Raw genomic sequence first — 16,925 nt, forward strand, 5'->3', positions numbered from 1 at the left:
TAACTTTGAACAAAATGTTGCCAGTAAATAACATAAATTTAATATACGGTAAATTACTGGCAACCAGCTGCAAGTAACACTGTAATTTCTACAGATTTTTTTTACAGTGTAGCATACATACTGTAAAGTATATATATGATTATATAAAATACAGACAGTGAGTAATGACTGTATATTATGCAATGATTATATCATTTCGACTACATGAATCAAAACGACGCCAGCCTTCTGTTTTGAGATTCCTCTGTCATATTTGTGCTGTTATCAAATAAACTTAGATCTTATGTTCCATTGTGACTAAGGTTTTTGTAGGCATGCCAACCAATTCTGAGACGGTGCCTATATCATATCCTATATCTTTCCCTTGGGATTTGGGATGGGTGCTAGGATACTGTCCGTGAGATCACTCTCACAGGAATACAGCTAGAGAAAAACACTGCTCGCACTCATTGTGATCGCTTGAGATGGCAATCATTACAATTTTACAGATGATCAGATTTTTTATTTGATTAGCTTATTTGTATTTGCCTTTGAGTATCATGTTGCGCAGCTTTAAATTATGGATGAACAAACTAATCCCGATTCCCTAATTACATTTCCAAGGCAACTTCATAATAAACAAATGACATCAGTTTTCCTGCACTACAAGTATTATTGATATTTTTCATTTCAGAAAATTTGATTGTCTAATATTCATCTTCTCTCACATTTAGTCATAATATAAGTGCACAAAAAATGATTTCATAAGAGACACAATTGTACTGTACTTTTAAAGATATGACATATTTGTATTACAATGATCTGATGCTGAAAGAAAATAATAAAAACAATATTATAGCCCTGATAAAACAATTTCAAGCCTTTATTCTTCTTGATTAATAAACATTTCAGTGAATTTAATCAATAATATCTTAAATAATTATTCTGTAGTGGAAACAATAAAGTAGAAAATGACATAAGCTATTATTGAGTATACAGTTCAGTTATTATGAGAAATGTAAACAGGTACTTACTGTCAATGTTGTGCTCTGGAGATGATTCGGAGTATGTACCGCAGTCTGGTGAACAAGTGTACACTGTGTTCATGTGAACATCATTCACTCTCCTTTCCTATCAACCCCTCCCTCCTTGAGAATACAGTGCAGGTGTGTCATGTAAATGAAAGGGCTTATGTGTGATGCATGTCCTTTGAGGTGGAAATCTTTTGCATCCATCACTTTGGTGTGGATACTTTTCATTTTTTATGATTTTTATCAAATCTGCGTTATCAACCCAATGCCCACCTCACAGCATTTGAGCTCTTGATTTAAAATATAGTACAGTGAAGGTTTATTAGTGCTTACATGCTGCAATATGTAGGTACCAGTAGCAGATCATACCCTGTATAAGTATAGAGGTAGGTTGTATCTTGACCTTTATGTAGTAAAGTCACAAAGTTGAGATGACAATTATCTTAATCCTTTGTGAGTGAGCAGCAACTCATCAGGTCCCTGTGTGACTTGTTAAGCGCAAAAAGTAACATGTTGCCTACACAAAACTTCACCCTCGGGTTAGCTTAAGCAAACGCTGAATTGATGAGCCAGAAGTGAAAAACATTACATATTTGACTCCTAAATCAGCAACATGCAAATTCTATAGATCCATGAAAACAAGAGGAACATATACAAAATTTGTTAATCCATCCAAACTTTCCATCAAAGCCTAAAGCATGGCTTCATTTTCCTGGATGACAAGTAAATTAAACATGGTAACTCAAACCAGACAGCTGGTAGATTTTCTAGATTGATTTTATTTTCTTTAAAGAGGAAGAACTTGAACACTTTTATTTAGGTTTGTACTGATACTATATTTAATATATTTCTTTTTTTAATATGTCAAGATAATAAACACAGTAAGAATGGCACAACAGAAATAATTACTAATGTCAGCCCGAACACTGTGTGGTCATATGGAGGAAAAGTAAGACTTGTTCAATTTTGTCTTCATCCCAGTGGACTCATTTATCAAAAGCCTCGACTGACCTCTCTCCTGTTATACAACACAACAATTGCAGCTGATGATAACAAAGGGGGCCTGAAGATGCTTTTAAACACAGCTGCTTAATGTATATATCATGCACACATATTAGCATTTTTCAATTTAATTTAATGTTTGAATCTGCACTTTTACAGATGTTTACGGATCATGGATATTCATTAGAGTTTTTATTTTCTGTTCCAGTCCGGGGTCACTGAAATGATCTGAAAAAAGACAGAATATAAAAAATAAAGAATTAATTATATATATATTTTCATGAATAGCCTATATACTGTATTGTAAATATGTGGTTTTCAATTTATGACATAAAACATTACCAAACGTGGAATTTGAATTAAACAAAACATTAAATAATACAATCGAGTGCTCTTGTTTAATTTACTTAAAATGTATATTTTTGTGTAAACTAGACTTATTTTTAGGTATTTTGCTCATCTTAATTTAAGAATTTTTAGATATTTCTACTGAAAACAAGACAAAAAATGCAGTCTTGCAATGTATATTACAATTCTAAAGTCTATCTATTAAACAAAAATGTACCTCAAATATTTATATTACAATATCTCTATTCCCTACCAGTATTTTGGGCACAATAATAATTTTATCTTTACAGTACATGCTAAAAGAAAACCTTTTCTAATACACCCCCAAATAATATAAATGCCATTATAAGACTTGTGAAAATGACAAAGTAGACTGTATTGTGAATGTTATTGTCGTCTTTTATTTATCAGAATTACTTTATTTATATTCGACCTCCTTGGAAATTTTAAGGGACTTTAAAGAAAGTGCAAATAAGTTTGTCAAAACCGCTCCAAGTAAGATTTACGCAAAATTCAAAGTTACCTGCTGCAAATTCACGAATATCTGAAGGCCTTTTCATAAACACGTTTCTAAAAAAGTAAGAGACGACAGATGAATGCATGGCCTATGGATGATTGTTGTTGGTTGAATGGTATGATCTTTATGATGAACACAACGCAGAAAGATATACCTTAAGAAGTCACTTAATAACATGTCCACCTCTGGATGAGATCTTAAATATTTTTCATTAGCAATCCTCGTTTTGATCTAGAGTAAAAATGTTACATGTTATCAATGTTTGGGTTTACAGTAACGGGGGAAGCCTGTAACACTCAAAGATTAAACCCCATCTGCTGTAATAAGTGGTAGGCCTCACCCGCGTGGAGCTTTTGCCACCTGACGTTTACATTTATATTTATTGGTGTAGCTCACATTTTGCAGTTTAGGTTTTTCTAGAAGTACAGCCTGCTCTAAAAAGTCATGATCAAATATAACTGCAGATAAGCAAATACCTTAAACTGGCGCAGTTTTTCCTGCTGCTCAGTGTTTAAAACACCAAAATCCAGTTTTTCCAACCCGCTGCTATCCTCCATAACGCGCGTTTGTGTGTTCAGTCTCCAGGCACCCGATGTTGACATGCGTCACGAGCACCGTTTGACACCGTTTTCCTGTTTGGATTGTTATGAAAGATGATGCTTGATAATCTGAATTTCTGTTAATTTACTATGCTTCTATTCGTTATATTCTCGCTTAGTTCCGTTTCTCTTGAGTAGATCGGACCCTCTGTAGATCGATGAGATCATTCGTCACATAACACGGTAGCAACGCGTCCATGGCAACACGTTAGGAGAAGACAACAATACAAGTTTATCAAACTGAGACAGAGGGCATTTAAGGCTGTTTCTTCGGTAAGTAAAGTGGTAATTTTAAAAAGCAAACTCAATTTTACATACATGTCAATTTTTGTTGAACGCAGTGGTGGAATTTTATAAAATTTAGTTGTTATATTCACATGCATATATATTCACAGATATTTCATATGCAAACACGGGTCCGAGTGTTGACATAATAGTTTTTCACCATCTTAAATAATTAAGAGACTTAATTAGAAATGAAAGCTTTATTGACACATTTGAGAGTAATACACGTGCAAAAAGTTAAATATATAGAAATCCCTACTAAAAATCCAGCTAACCCTTTCAAAAACCATAGTTAAACCATAGTTAGTGTAGTAAAACCATGGTTTTGCTCATAGTAATCAATTGACCAAAAAAACAGGGTTACTACACTTTTACCACAATAAAACCATGGTTAATTTTCGTAAGGGAAGACCGGCATAGGCTGGTGAGCTGGTTTTAGCTGGTCTCCCCGCTTGGTTTTAGCTGGTATTGCTGGTGTAGCAAGCTGGAATAGCTGTGTTTTGGTCACTTTTTAAGCTGGTCTAGCTGTGTTTTGGCCACTTTGCCAGGCTGGGGGGACCAGCTTAAACCAACTGCCACCTTTAACCTGCTAAAACTACCATCTCATGCTGGTCTTAGCTGGATTTTTCTTGGAATAGAATAGAGAAGAAACAATTAAAAACCCGAGTAATTGCTTTAAAGTGCAATACATAATTGACCAAGCAAAGTGTAACAACAGGTAGGCTATAGCCTATGGGTCTACATTAAACAGCAGCAAACAACTTTTAAAACTATAGAAATAGTGACCTCTTGTGACGAAACATTTTAAATTCAAAGTACAAAAGAGGCACGTCACAATCGTAAAGTTTAGATAGTGAGAGGAAATTCAAAAGTAGTTAGCTATTATAAACACAATAATGATTATGGCCATTAGGTCCATTAAACATAAACTACCATTATGTAGTTATTATGAACATAATACAAATATAATATATTTTGAATAAAATTCACATATGATGTTGGATAATGATATGTTTAATATTACTTTAATAGTACTCCATAATAATAATAATAATAATAATAATAATAATATGTTTTAATATTACTTTAATAGTACTCTATAATAATAAAAATAATAATAATGGTATGGTATGGTTTAATATTTAAATATAATTAACATTTCTAAAAGACTATGCTCACCCAGCTTCCCAAAAGAATGACAATATTGGATGATTGCAATATAATATAATATAATATAATATAATATAATATAATATAATATAATATAATATAATATAATATAATATAATATAATATAATATAATATAATATATAATAGTGTGAGTTATTATGTGACCCTGCTATCAAAGAATGTAAATCAAAACCTGCTTTTAATCCTGCTCCTTGATACTCCTCAACTCATAATTAGATTATGAGAGTTTAGCCTGGATTTCAAAGACATGGTCACATATATTTATATTATTGTATAATAATGTGTTATTACATAATAAATATGTTACAAATATTACATAACTAGACTCCACGTCGTATAATAATGAGTTTCTTTCCTGCTTAAACACAGATGCTTAAGATCCTTATAGGGAAATTATACAGATGAATCTGGTTGGTTTTGTTCAGCAGCAGAATCTCTATCAGGGATACAAAAAAGAAAGTTATTATCCTGTAAATAAATATAATTAAATAACAAATATTTCAGTTTTTTGTGCATATGGCATTAATGCTACATGTGCTAAATACCTTTTTTTCCTGAGGATGATGAAGGTCAGAATAAGGCATATGCAGCAAAACAAAACAGTAACCCCATAAGCAGCATCTGGAGAGGATATTTTTAATCAAAACACGAATATTTAAATAAAACACAGAGCAAAATCAACAGTGCTAAATGTACACTGCTGGTGTTTATATGAGTCCCACCAGACCTGGTGGTACCTATATACAGCAACAGTGTACATTTAACACTGGTGATTTTGCTGTGCATAAATGCAATGTATATCTGCCTATTATAATGCCTAAGCGCATTAGAGTGATTCAGGAGTATTGTATAGGTGTAACACACACAGCAAAATGACCAGTGTTACATGTATACTGCTGGAGTATAGGGTATCACCAGGTCTAATGGTACTCATATAAACACATGCAGTGTACATTTAACACTAGTGATTTTGCTGTATGCAAGTTTTACAAACATTATACTTACAGTGATTTCTCTTTAAATCGGTGGAGATGAATCCAGGATATCCAGGTTCATCTGTAAATACAAATAATTATTTCAGTTACATAGCTTTTAGACTACTAGTCTGTCTGGTCAAAAATCATAAAAAAACTGTTTTATATATAAATGCAAGCCTCCTCCGCAATAAAATTCATGTGTTTGGATTAAGATAAATTCGAGGTGGATGTGGAAGTTTATAATTCTAAACACCTGGAAATACGGTGCTCATTTGGTGCTGCACATGATCACTCAAATGACCCGTATTGGTTTATATTGAATACGCTATGAAATTAAATACATTTTAAACTTTTTGCTGCTATGATAATAGAGTTTTTTATTTTATTTATATCCATTCCACCCCCACTCGCTGTAGTGGAGCGATGAAACTTTGTACTTCTCATTATTTCAGTAAAGGTGTCAGTCTTTAAAATGCAGGCAAAGAAAGACCCTTCACTGATGCAGAATAAACACAACACGCGTGACCATATGGAGCTATTCGGTGGCCTTAAATTTCTAAATTTTTATTTTGGATCCTGAATTAGAGGTGGACTTTGACGTTATGGAATGTTCAGCAACTTCTTTGGGCCCCCAGGCTACCAAGGGCCCCCAAAATAGAGGGGCTGACTTACCCAATGAGCCAGGTGAGCGACCGATTAGAGCCTCTGGGAATACATAACGTAATAATTTTATCAGAATATACGTGTCAAACTTTTAATGTTTCTATTACATCTGCATAAATACGCCCCATATTATGGATTAGTGAACCTAGTGGTGTAGTGCAGGATATATACAGGTAGGCTATACGGAGTACCCACTGCTTTATTAAAGAATAATCCATACAGTAAGCATGTGTATAGTTCCCTAGTTTAGTTCCCTATTTAATGCCATTGTGTCTGCTGTCTTTTGCTGGATCGTTGTATGTAATCGTTGTGTGTCCGATGTCTTGCCCTGTCATGTTTAGTATTTTGATCGTATTGCCTTTGTTTGCCCACTCGAGGATATTTTGTGTTATTTATTAGTCTTTGGTTTAGAGCTGTCTGCAAATGGGTTTGATCCTCCCCCATACCTGACAATGTGATGGTTGTGTTATCACCATTTTAAGAAGGAAACAAAGTCTAAGGAAGTTGCTCTTTTAAACCTGCTCAACAGGAACAGGAACATTTGTTAACCTTCAGTTGATCGAGAGAACTTGCATTATTTTACTTGCATTAAATGAGTTTTTAACCATTTAAACCAATGACAGGATTACTAATATGGATACTACTACAGTTTCCCCTTTGGTTTTAATATCTCCTGTGTCAAACATCTGGGCCGCAACCACAAGAAAAGGTGGAGTCTGGTGGGTAACATTGTGTTTGTATGATATGCTTCATTTTGCCTTGTTTATTTTCAGTTTAGATGGCTTTAGATTATTGATTTATGTTGTGAAGGAAATGTACTCAGTAATTTTCACAAATGTTGGTGACATACATAACTTTAAAGTACAAACCTTAAATCCCCCAAATAAGAAAGTACTGACCTGCAGATGGTTTGCTAAGTGTGCTGACTGTGCCTGCGTTATTAAAACAGAACATTATATTTATGAATTGTTCCTATTTAATAAGCCTTTGTTAACAGAAGGAAAATATTTTAAAATAATATCTTTTAAGAATATGCCTGATTTTGCTTGATGAAAATATACCGTCAAACTTTTAATGTTGTTATTACATCTGCATAAATGTGCCCCCTATTATAGATTAGTAAACTTCGCTTAGTATTGCACATGCACGAGCAGCTCGACAGTTAATCCAAAAGTGAAAGCAGAGTCAGTAATGAGTAGAGTGATTATAGTTGCAAGGAAAAACTTTGAAAATAAGATATAGGGTCTACCTGCAGATGGCAGAGGTGTGCTAGAAACGGTGCTCTTCTTTGTGCCTGTAGTGTTAAAACCGTATTGCCACAGTTATCTTTATGTATTGTTATTGTTTTTTAGCCTTTGTTAATAGCAAATATTAAAACTACTCACAGCAACATGTCAGGTCCTTGGTGTATGCCTAGAAAAAAATGTGTAAATACTTTGCTTGAATTAAGACTTGTAAATATGTTTTGAATTTAGAATTATTCTTATTGAACTCACATGACAGCTGACGTGATATTTGACTGAATCTGGGCAATAATTCACACCGATTCCAAAAGTAGTTACGTTTTTGAAGGGCAGAGTAAAGTTTATTGATTTTCCATCCAGAATTGCTGTGTGTTCCTAAGGGAGAATTGCAAAGTGAAACTTTCAAACATTTTCTTCCTTTTTTTGACTATTAACAAACTGAACAGTTAATAACAAGCATCAGAGTCAATTTTTTTCACGGAAAATAACAACGCAATCGCATGGCAATTAGTATGTTATTTAACGAATTGGGTAATTTTCGTATTATCCTACAGAATCAAAACAACAATCAAAATACAATTAGGCGGTGGGCTGGTATAGACAACATTATAGGAATACTGCAAGCTCGTAGAGTGTTTTAGCTTTTGATTTCTTTTAGAGCAATATATATAGACTTTAATGTTTCGCTTCATTTTAAAATAAAACATGGCTTCTTCCCGGAACATTTACATTTATAATGTAATTTAAGCAAATAAAATTTAAAATTTAAGCAAATAATAAAGTGTTTATCAGTTTATATGTAGCCTAATCTTTTTTTTTTTTTTATTAAAAAGATAGGGATTGTGCAGAAGCCCGACTTTTTTCCAATCCAACTTGAATCCAGAAAGCATTAACATTTCGAAACAATACTCGACTGAAAAAGAGCTCTTGATCTATACTACACTGAGAAAATACATATATTTAAGCAACAAGGAAGGGATTGGGTGAGAGAAGTTGGGGCTGCTAATAAATTAATTTTGATTGTAAAAAAAAAAAAACAATACAAATTCCAATAGAATCGACCCCAAAAACCTGCATATTCCATTGGCTGTATGGGAATAGGCCTATATTTTGCCAAAAATTCTTCATAAAAAATAAGGCCATCTCGTAGCCTACATTTTTGTACGATTTCGTTCTTGTGACGTTGGGGTTAAGGGTGGGGTTTCAATATTGCTATTTTTTATAATCGATCATTGATGTACAAATTCATTTTATAATTTATAATAACATTTTCTTAATTCGCTCGCTGTCAGTTTCTTAATAACATGTATGTATATATATATATATATATATATATATATATATATATATATATATATATATATATATATATATATATATATATATATATATATATATATATTTGACCTCGCAGGTTCGCGAATTATTGATATTTTACACCATTTGAGGGCATCAGGGAGCCGCTATCAATATTTGGGAGATAACAGGTGATGTAGCCTAAAAAGCCACCTTGTAAAATATCTAATTGTCACAGAATTGGCATGTAATAGGGCAAGGCTCAGAGACCTTATGGTAAATACCTACACTAAGCTTATAAATAACTACCAACTACCATGTCACGTTGCAACCCAATATGATGGACCAACGTGAAGATGTCACGTTTCGCCGCGTTTGGGCGTGAGCGTGTCGGGTTTTCTGTTTGTGTCATTTTCACGTTTTGGTTGCTCGGCTTTTTTGTCCTAATTTCTTACCATAGTCGCTTCGGGTTAGATTTACATAAAATGACATCCTTACCTAAACAAACTCTAACCCCAACGTCAGGCGACAATTGGTTAAAGTTTAGAAAATATAAAAGAATAAGTCTTGTATCTTTTTTATATAAACCAATACTTAAAGTGACAAATGCTTAAGTGACATATAACACAAGCACCAAATCTAACCCTAAACCGAAGCGAAAATGGTTTGAAAATAGGACAAAAAAGTTGAGTAACCAAAACGTGAAAGTGACACAAACAGAAAACCTGACATGCTCACGTTCAAACGCGGCAAAACCGTGACATTGTTGGTCCATACGTGAAATAGTCACGTATTTGCGTGATATAGGGTTGCAACGTAAGAAAAACAGCATATTTTTGTCCTGTTTTCTATGTTTATCAATAAACAATTCGCATACATTAAACAGTAAAAAAACGTTTGTTTAGGTTAAATTGCAACAATAATATTATAAAACACATACAATTAAAATAAAGTTAACTGTAGTAATAGGCATTTTCTGATAATTACATTATCAACAGTCCATTCTGCATCACATCTGTTGTCTTGCACATTTACAGCCACAGCATCTGGAAGGTCAAAGTCGTACTGGTTTCCTCTCCGCATTCCCACACACAACTCATCTAAGTTACAGAGAGATAATTCAGAACCTTATTCACATATTTCCGTCCATACAATACAACACATCTTGCCAACGAGGGTTACATTTATTACAAAATTACACTTTCGTTTTTTTATCTTCAAAAAAGACAAGCGGTTATCTCATTTAAAGTGGTATATTCAAATCTATGAAAATGTCCAGTTTGAATGAAGCTAATGCGCTTTCGTTAATAATACAATTAGCCTATGCGATATAAAATGCTTAGACTAACAATGCTCAATTAGAATCAGGTAAAAAAATCTTACCTTTCAAACATTTTCCTTCGAAACGAGAAAAATACGAACAAAAAACTACAAGGAGAACTCTCTGAAATCTCATTGCTTAGCGATAGCTCAAGTCAAGTGTATGCCTTGCAGCAGCCCATTGACAGTCTGGTTTTATCCTCGTTCACCACCTCGTGGCTCCGCCTATTCCAGAGGCGCCACTAAGGGGGAGGGGGAGAGAGAGAGAGAGGGAGAGAGAGAGAGAGAGAGAGAGAGAGAGAGAGAGAGAGAGAGAGAGAGAGAGAGAGAGAGAGAGAGAGAGAGAGAGAGAGAGCGAATCTGTGTCCATTGTGACAGTGATGATATCGAGACAGAGACACACTTTCTCCTTTACTGTGGTATATATAAAGAGCTTAGAGAAAAACACTTTGACAAAATCTCAAAGCTCATACCAGAGTTTCATAGCTCTTCAGATTCAGATCAAATGAAGATGTTACTGGGGGAAGACAGACACCCATCAGCTGCTGCTAAATTCATTTATCAGTTACACACCATCAGAAATAATCTCCAGCCCTGATCTTGTACAGTACTTTTATTTTACATCTCATGTGCCTCCGTACATGTACATTTGTATACTTCAAATATTTATATTTCAATTTACTGTAAATATCCTCTGATTCTATTTTATTTTATTTGCAGTAGTACTTCATTCATCACCCAGCACCTTAGCTTAATTGCACCTTAATGTTTGTTACTATTGTGTTATTGTATGTTTCTTGTTTTGTGTATAATGCTTTGGCAATATTGTAAGTGACACAATCATGCCAATAAAGTTCTTTAAATTGAAAATTGAAATTGAGAGAGAGAGAGAGAGAGAGAGAGAGAGAGAGAACCAGAAAATCTAACTGTGATATAAAGAGCTATATTTCAATTGCTGACATGACCTTACTCGGTCAATATCAATATTAAATATATCAAGTTTAAAGATTTTCACAGAATATTCTTTACATTATGTAGAATGATTTTATGTATAAAACAATAAAATACTAAACTATTTTGTGCTGGATTTTTACAGTGAGGGTACATAATTATCCAGTGTGAAGCTAAAGGTTTTTGGGTTAAGGTTCATACACATCATATTATGTATGTTTAATCTTTGATTAGGAATGTTGCATTCTATCTGAATATTTGTACTGTATTTTTCTATTAAATTTACATTTGCATAATAAATCATCTGCTAAATAGCCTACAGCCATGATACACTCTAAAAACAAACGGTGCTAAATAGCACTAAAAGTGGTTCACTGGCTCGTAATCACAGAGGAACCATTTTAAGTGCTGTATAGCACCTATGTAGTACCTGTGTAGAACCATATTGTGCTATATAGAACCATATCTGGTGCTATATCACCCCTGGATGGTTGTTCATATGTGCTATATAGCACTAAAAATGTTTCCCCTATGATCACGAGCTTTTAGTGCTATTTTTGGAAATTCAATTTGACAGCATGAGTTTTCTGCTATGTATAGATTTATCTTCCAATTTTAAGTGAGGACGTTAATTTACAATTACAATCTGATAGAATTCTTCAAATGTCAAAAGATATATGACAATATAATATTTATAAAGAAATTACAGAAAATGTAACAAAGTGTAACTGACAGAAAAAAGTATGCAGTCATTCTGCAATATAGACGCGCAGTTTATGCTCTGCGCACACTTCTGCTGATATGAATCGTTATTGTTGCTCGTTCTCATTTGTTAGTTGGTATGCGGCTGATTTCACGCGCAAACTGCGCTGTTCCTATTGGACTGCAGATTTCTGTAGACAGCTTTGGAATGCAGGCCTGGAATACCTATAAAAATCATTATGCTGTTTATTATGCAAATATTTAGTAGGACTATTATCGTTTCTTTATTTTTTTTAATAGTTACAAACATGTTTGCAAAATCTTGAATAAAAATGTTAACAATACTTAATAAGCTTGTTTAACAACTTTGTTAGGCAATCAAGTTATCCAATTTTTTCCATCTTGGAGTTTGTGGTAGTCGTCCTTTTTCGGTACTTGAGTCTTAGATCTACTTTATGGCCAGCATTGTTGTTCAAGCAAGAGAGAGGGAGAGAGAGAGAGAATTTTTTGAATTTTGAATCTACTTTATTCTACAAATTTCACACAACATACCTCATATTACAAAACACCTAAAACCCACACAGCAATTACAAATTATTCAACCCAAATTGAAAAAACAAGATCATCATCTATAGTACGCAGCATCATTATAACTCCATACATCATTAAAACCTTCAATATTCTTCATTAATTTATAGAACAAGAACTCATGTCGTATTCTTGCTTTCAATAGTCTCCTGAAAGTACCATCTAAATCATCTCCTCCCTTTCCCTCTATTCTTTTTCTTCTTGTCAAATAGATGGCTGACTTGGCTTGACCTATAAAATTCAATAAGCGCCCTTTTCTCCTATTTTCTCTATAATATTTAAACCCATAAATAAACACAACATTGGAGAAAACAACATTAAACCCAGTAAAAATTCCTTGAAGTCTTAAAAACAAAAATTCCAATCTGTTACAATACAGAAAACAGTGAAAAATTGTTTCCCTATCATCACAAAAAGGCATTTGCTTTCAATAGACTCATTTATAATACTTGTAAATGCATTTACAGCAACAATTCCATGCAACACTTTCCATTGCAAATCTCCAGGATTTTTGGTCAATGGTGGTTTATACAGTGTTCTCCATGCAGGACTGCATTCATTTTCAACACCAAAATGCATTTTCCAAGGAATATCTCTTTTACTCAATAACTTATTTTTATTCAACACTTTTACACTCAATTCATATAATTTCTTTCCACACATTGTACTGAGCTCTAGACATTCATCGTGGCGAAGAGACTCAGATGTTCCACTGTAACAGCAAGATTGGGTGTGAGGACAGGAATTAAATGGACAGTTTGCAAAGTTTTCCTGAGAGAGTCTTGACACTGATGATGTTGTTAGGCCGGTCGCGTGCGCGCTGCTCACACGAGCACAGAGCGGACATTGACAGGCAAAGAGAAAGCTTTACTCGAGCTGTAATTTCCCGTTTTTCTGATGAATACACAATTTAAAACAATAAATCCGATTGGAATTGGTTTTAAGCTACAACCTGCAACTCGTGAATGCGACGTGAGGAGATGAAATTTGAGTAAACAAGCCGCCATGTCGACTTTGTTCAAAAATAGAGATAACGAAAGGGGCAATACAAATAAAAACGTATCTGAAACATAAGCATAACATCCAGTTGTTTAGATTTGAGGTGTTCTACACTCAGCTATTATAAACGTGACTGCGCGTTATGGCGCATGATGTGATCACTCGTCTCGAGATAAAATGCTTTAAAGTCGGGATTTACTGAACAATGACTATTAGCTGTTTAAAATTCAAATGCAGCTCAGCCAATGACTGGTACTATTTTATAATATTTATTTATGTTTTTATTATTTAGATTTTTTATATTTCAGTTTTAATGTCTTAATATTCTTAAAAATTAAAGCTGTGTTTTAGAAAGCGATTACTTGCATTATTATGCTATTTTATTGTCATTATATGATCAGTGTTAAATGTCAATAACATCGATTATTGTCATGATTTCTGTCACAATTATCCGACTTGTGAAAGCTGTCGTGACAGGCCTACAACTTAACAAGATAGTCTACTAGGCCTATATAGGTTAAATATATAGCCATCTAATGGGGAAAAAATATTTTCTGGAAATTCAGTTCTTTTAATTTAAACCAACATTTTGACATTATTAATGATAATATTACTATTATACTCGTCTGTTTGAGCTTCAAAAGAGTAAAACAGGGACAGCGAGCGCAGAACTGTCACTTGCACGATCAGTTTAATGCTGCGTCATCACAAACGACTAGGCTATTTCACATGCTTGTATTGCCAATTGAAATATTTAAGCACAAGAAAACACAAAACAGATTTACTCATGCTGTTTGAAAATGCTGCGTTTACCCCCACTCGTTCCTTGAAACCCGCACCTTAAATGCTTCAAACAGCACACAAACGCTAAGTTCATGTTATCTTGCGCTTAAACGCACATATTTATGCAAACCTGAAATACCGTAATTATCCTCGTAAACACAGGTGAATGTAAGCAGAGTAGCCCATTGGATCAGTGCACTTCCTCTCAAAGTGAAAATATGCTGTAGGTTTGTTCAAACAATGGCCAAAGAAAAAATAATTCGTCTTGACTGATTAACTTTTATAACTGCAAAAAGTTTTAATCTATACTTAATTTAAACTATAGATTATAAGATGCATGCAGTATTATTTTTAATTTGATTACGTTTCTATACAGACCAAGCTGAAAAACATAAAAAGCACTGTTTATTTGTATGCTTGTTATATTATAATGATTTGGACCATTGGTCATAATTTGGTATATTATTTATTAGTGTTCTATTACTAACCATTTGCTACCATACTGTGCAAAAGTCTTAGGCCAGCATGCTACCATTACATGTGTTGTGTTTGTAATTGTATAGTGATCATATTTCTCAGTCTCTTTATTACCAGAAAATACAGGAAATGTGAATGCAGTATTAAGAACAGTATAAAAGTATAAGCTGAAGTGTCAAGTATTTAGGGTAAACTTCCCTTCCACTTTAACAGGAAACTGCAGGATATCTTCAAGCTAAATGAAATTAAATACTAATTTCTAATTCTAATCAAATGACTTCAGGACATCAGTCTCCTCAAAATAGCTCAAGATGTGTTTAATGCAAAGAGATGTCACACTAATTGACTGATGCCCGAAGAAGACATTTAGTTCTGAAAATGGTTTTGTTTTTAATTTTGTGTACATATTTCCTGTATTTTCTGTTTGTATTTTAATAAAATTAGTGACAAATAAATATGGATGGGCATTAAAACTTTGCTAAAACAACAAGGTGGTAAGACAGGCACAGTACTGTGTATTTTGGTAACACTTTACAATAAGGTTCATTAGTTAACTACATTAGTTAACACAAACTAAGAATGAACTGCACTTATACAGCATTTATTAAACTTTGTTAATATTAATTTAAACAATTACTAATACTTGATTAAAATCTTATTAATGTTAGTTAATGCACTGTGAACTAACATGAACAAACAATTAAAAGCTTTATTTCTATTAGGCTAACTAACATTAACAAAGATTAATAAACACTGTAACAAATGTATTGCTCATGGTTTGTTCATGTTAGTTAATACATTAACTAATGTTAACTAATGAACCTTATTGTAAAGTGTTACCAAAATTGTTTATATATTGTCAAACCAAATATTTGCAGAACAAATTCATCTTAAATTAAATAAAACACTTGAACAAAACATGGTAAGGTCAGTCTGAATAATTTTACTGGTATACCCCTGTATAAAAAAAATTGTTGGGTCTGATGTCACAGTTTCCTTTATTTTGCTTTATTACACATGTCCTTGTCCCCCTCACTTTTAAGGAGCCGGCTAGGCCCCTGTGTAAATGTAAATGCCTATTAAAAGTAATTAACACTGATTCAACAAACGCCGATATTCTAATTTAGAATGAATGAGTTTGTTGGAATTTCTTGGTGCTGGTTGGTATTTGTTGCCATTTGTTATATGCAAGGCTAGCATATTTGAGTGCAAGTTTGTTGACACTGACTCACTGTCTGTTTCCGTTAATGCATTTGGCAGATGCAGCTATTGCGTAAACCCTTGACCTTCGCTCTACTTGAACAACTCTATCTATATTTAGACATCGCGTTTTTATCAGTCGTTAATATTGCTAAACGCCTAGAATATATGCCTTACAACCTTCGCTGTATAACGCATAGGAAATCTATAACATGACAAAACGAGTCGACCGTGATTTCCCTATAGCATTTAACGTGAAATTAGCCACACACATCATAATTTTAAAAACGACTGTAAAACGAGTGCGCAACGGATGATGTCATCATAGACATTGTGATATTTTATTACTATTCAAAAGAAAATGCATTGTATTATTTAAAATGGAAAAAAGCTTACCGATGAATTGAAAATAGCTTGTACATCTGCAAAAAGATTACACTCCCAGTCCCTTTTAGTTGTCATTACAACTTCCTTGTGCAAGAGAAATGCTGCTTGCCAATGCGGGGAAACGATCACGTGATTTCCTATAAGAGTGTTAAACAATCTTGAAATCGCAGCTTACCTTTTTTGGGAACAAAATGCATTGTGATCGTGGCATTTGCTTGTAAAGTTTTGTGCTTCGTTATATAGTTTAAGAAATTTAAATAATCTATGTTGACGTTAGCCTGAAGTATTTATTGAAACGTTATATTTTAACTGTACTCAAAACGTTATATTAAAATATTCAAATTATGCAAACTAAGCCTTTGTTGTTTTGCGAACACCTTTTAAA

The 16,925-nt window shown here is 33.4% G+C and overlaps 1 protein-coding gene and 1 long non-coding RNA gene across 9 annotated transcripts in view; one reads left to right on the forward strand and one right to left on the reverse strand.

The window, feature by feature from the left end:
* Positions 1–2,124: 2,124 nt before the first annotated feature.
* Positions 2,125–16,693, reverse strand: LOC129447941 (RIIa domain-containing protein 1-like). 7 transcript variants are annotated; one of them, XM_073872077.1, is made up of 14 exons: positions 16,550–16,693; positions 12,473–12,557; positions 10,927–12,331; positions 10,517–10,695; positions 10,121–10,233; positions 8,090–8,212; positions 7,979–8,006; positions 7,843–7,887; positions 7,493–7,525; positions 5,959–6,009; positions 5,499–5,574; positions 3,354–5,389; positions 3,032–3,108; positions 2,125–2,240 (listed from the first exon to the last, which is right to left on the reverse strand). In XM_073872077.1, exons 4-12 carry the CDS (start codon positions 10,587–10,589, stop codon positions 5,347–5,349), a joined length of 585 nt encoding a protein of 194 aa, XP_073728178.1. In that variant the 5' UTR covers positions 10,590–10,695; positions 10,927–12,331; positions 12,473–12,557; positions 16,550–16,693; the 3' UTR covers positions 2,125–2,240; positions 3,032–3,108; positions 3,354–5,346. The 7 variants fall into 7 exon arrangements, with proteins under 7 accessions (XP_073728178.1, XP_073728176.1, XP_073728179.1 ...); XM_073872075.1 differs by having other exon boundaries at positions 12,452–12,557; XM_073872078.1 differs by having other exon boundaries at positions 12,473–12,554; positions 16,550–16,680.
* Positions 3,613–16,925, forward strand: part of LOC129447943 (uncharacterized) — a 102,179-nt gene continuing 88,866 nt past the window's right edge. For both annotated transcript variants that reach the window (XR_012371518.1, XR_012371519.1), the window contains exons 1-2: positions 3,613–3,749; positions 6,516–6,614. This is a non-coding gene — a long non-coding RNA (uncharacterized lncRNA). The remainder of the gene's footprint in view (positions 3,750–6,515; positions 6,615–16,925) is intronic.

The sequence above is a fragment of the Misgurnus anguillicaudatus genome, chromosome 10 (genome assembly GCF_027580225.2).
Source record: "Misgurnus anguillicaudatus chromosome 10, ASM2758022v2, whole genome shotgun sequence".
Taxonomy (NCBI): domain Eukaryota; kingdom Metazoa; phylum Chordata; class Actinopteri; order Cypriniformes; family Cobitidae; genus Misgurnus; species Misgurnus anguillicaudatus.

Excerpts from the sequence above, each read along its gene's own strand:
- LOC129447941 (XM_073872077.1), bottom strand. The coding sequence starts at position 10,589 with ATGAGATTTCAGAGAGTTCTCCTTGTAGTTTTTTGTTCGTATTTTTCT. Across the intron at positions 10,234-10,516 it reads CGAAGGAAAATGTTTGAAAG|ATGAGTTGTGTGTGGGAATG; the intron begins GTAAGATTTTTT and ends TCTGTAACTTAG. Across the intron at positions 7,526-7,842 it reads CACACCTCTGCCATCTGCAG|GCACAGTCAGCACACTTAGC; the intron begins GTAGACCCTATA and ends TTAATAACGCAG.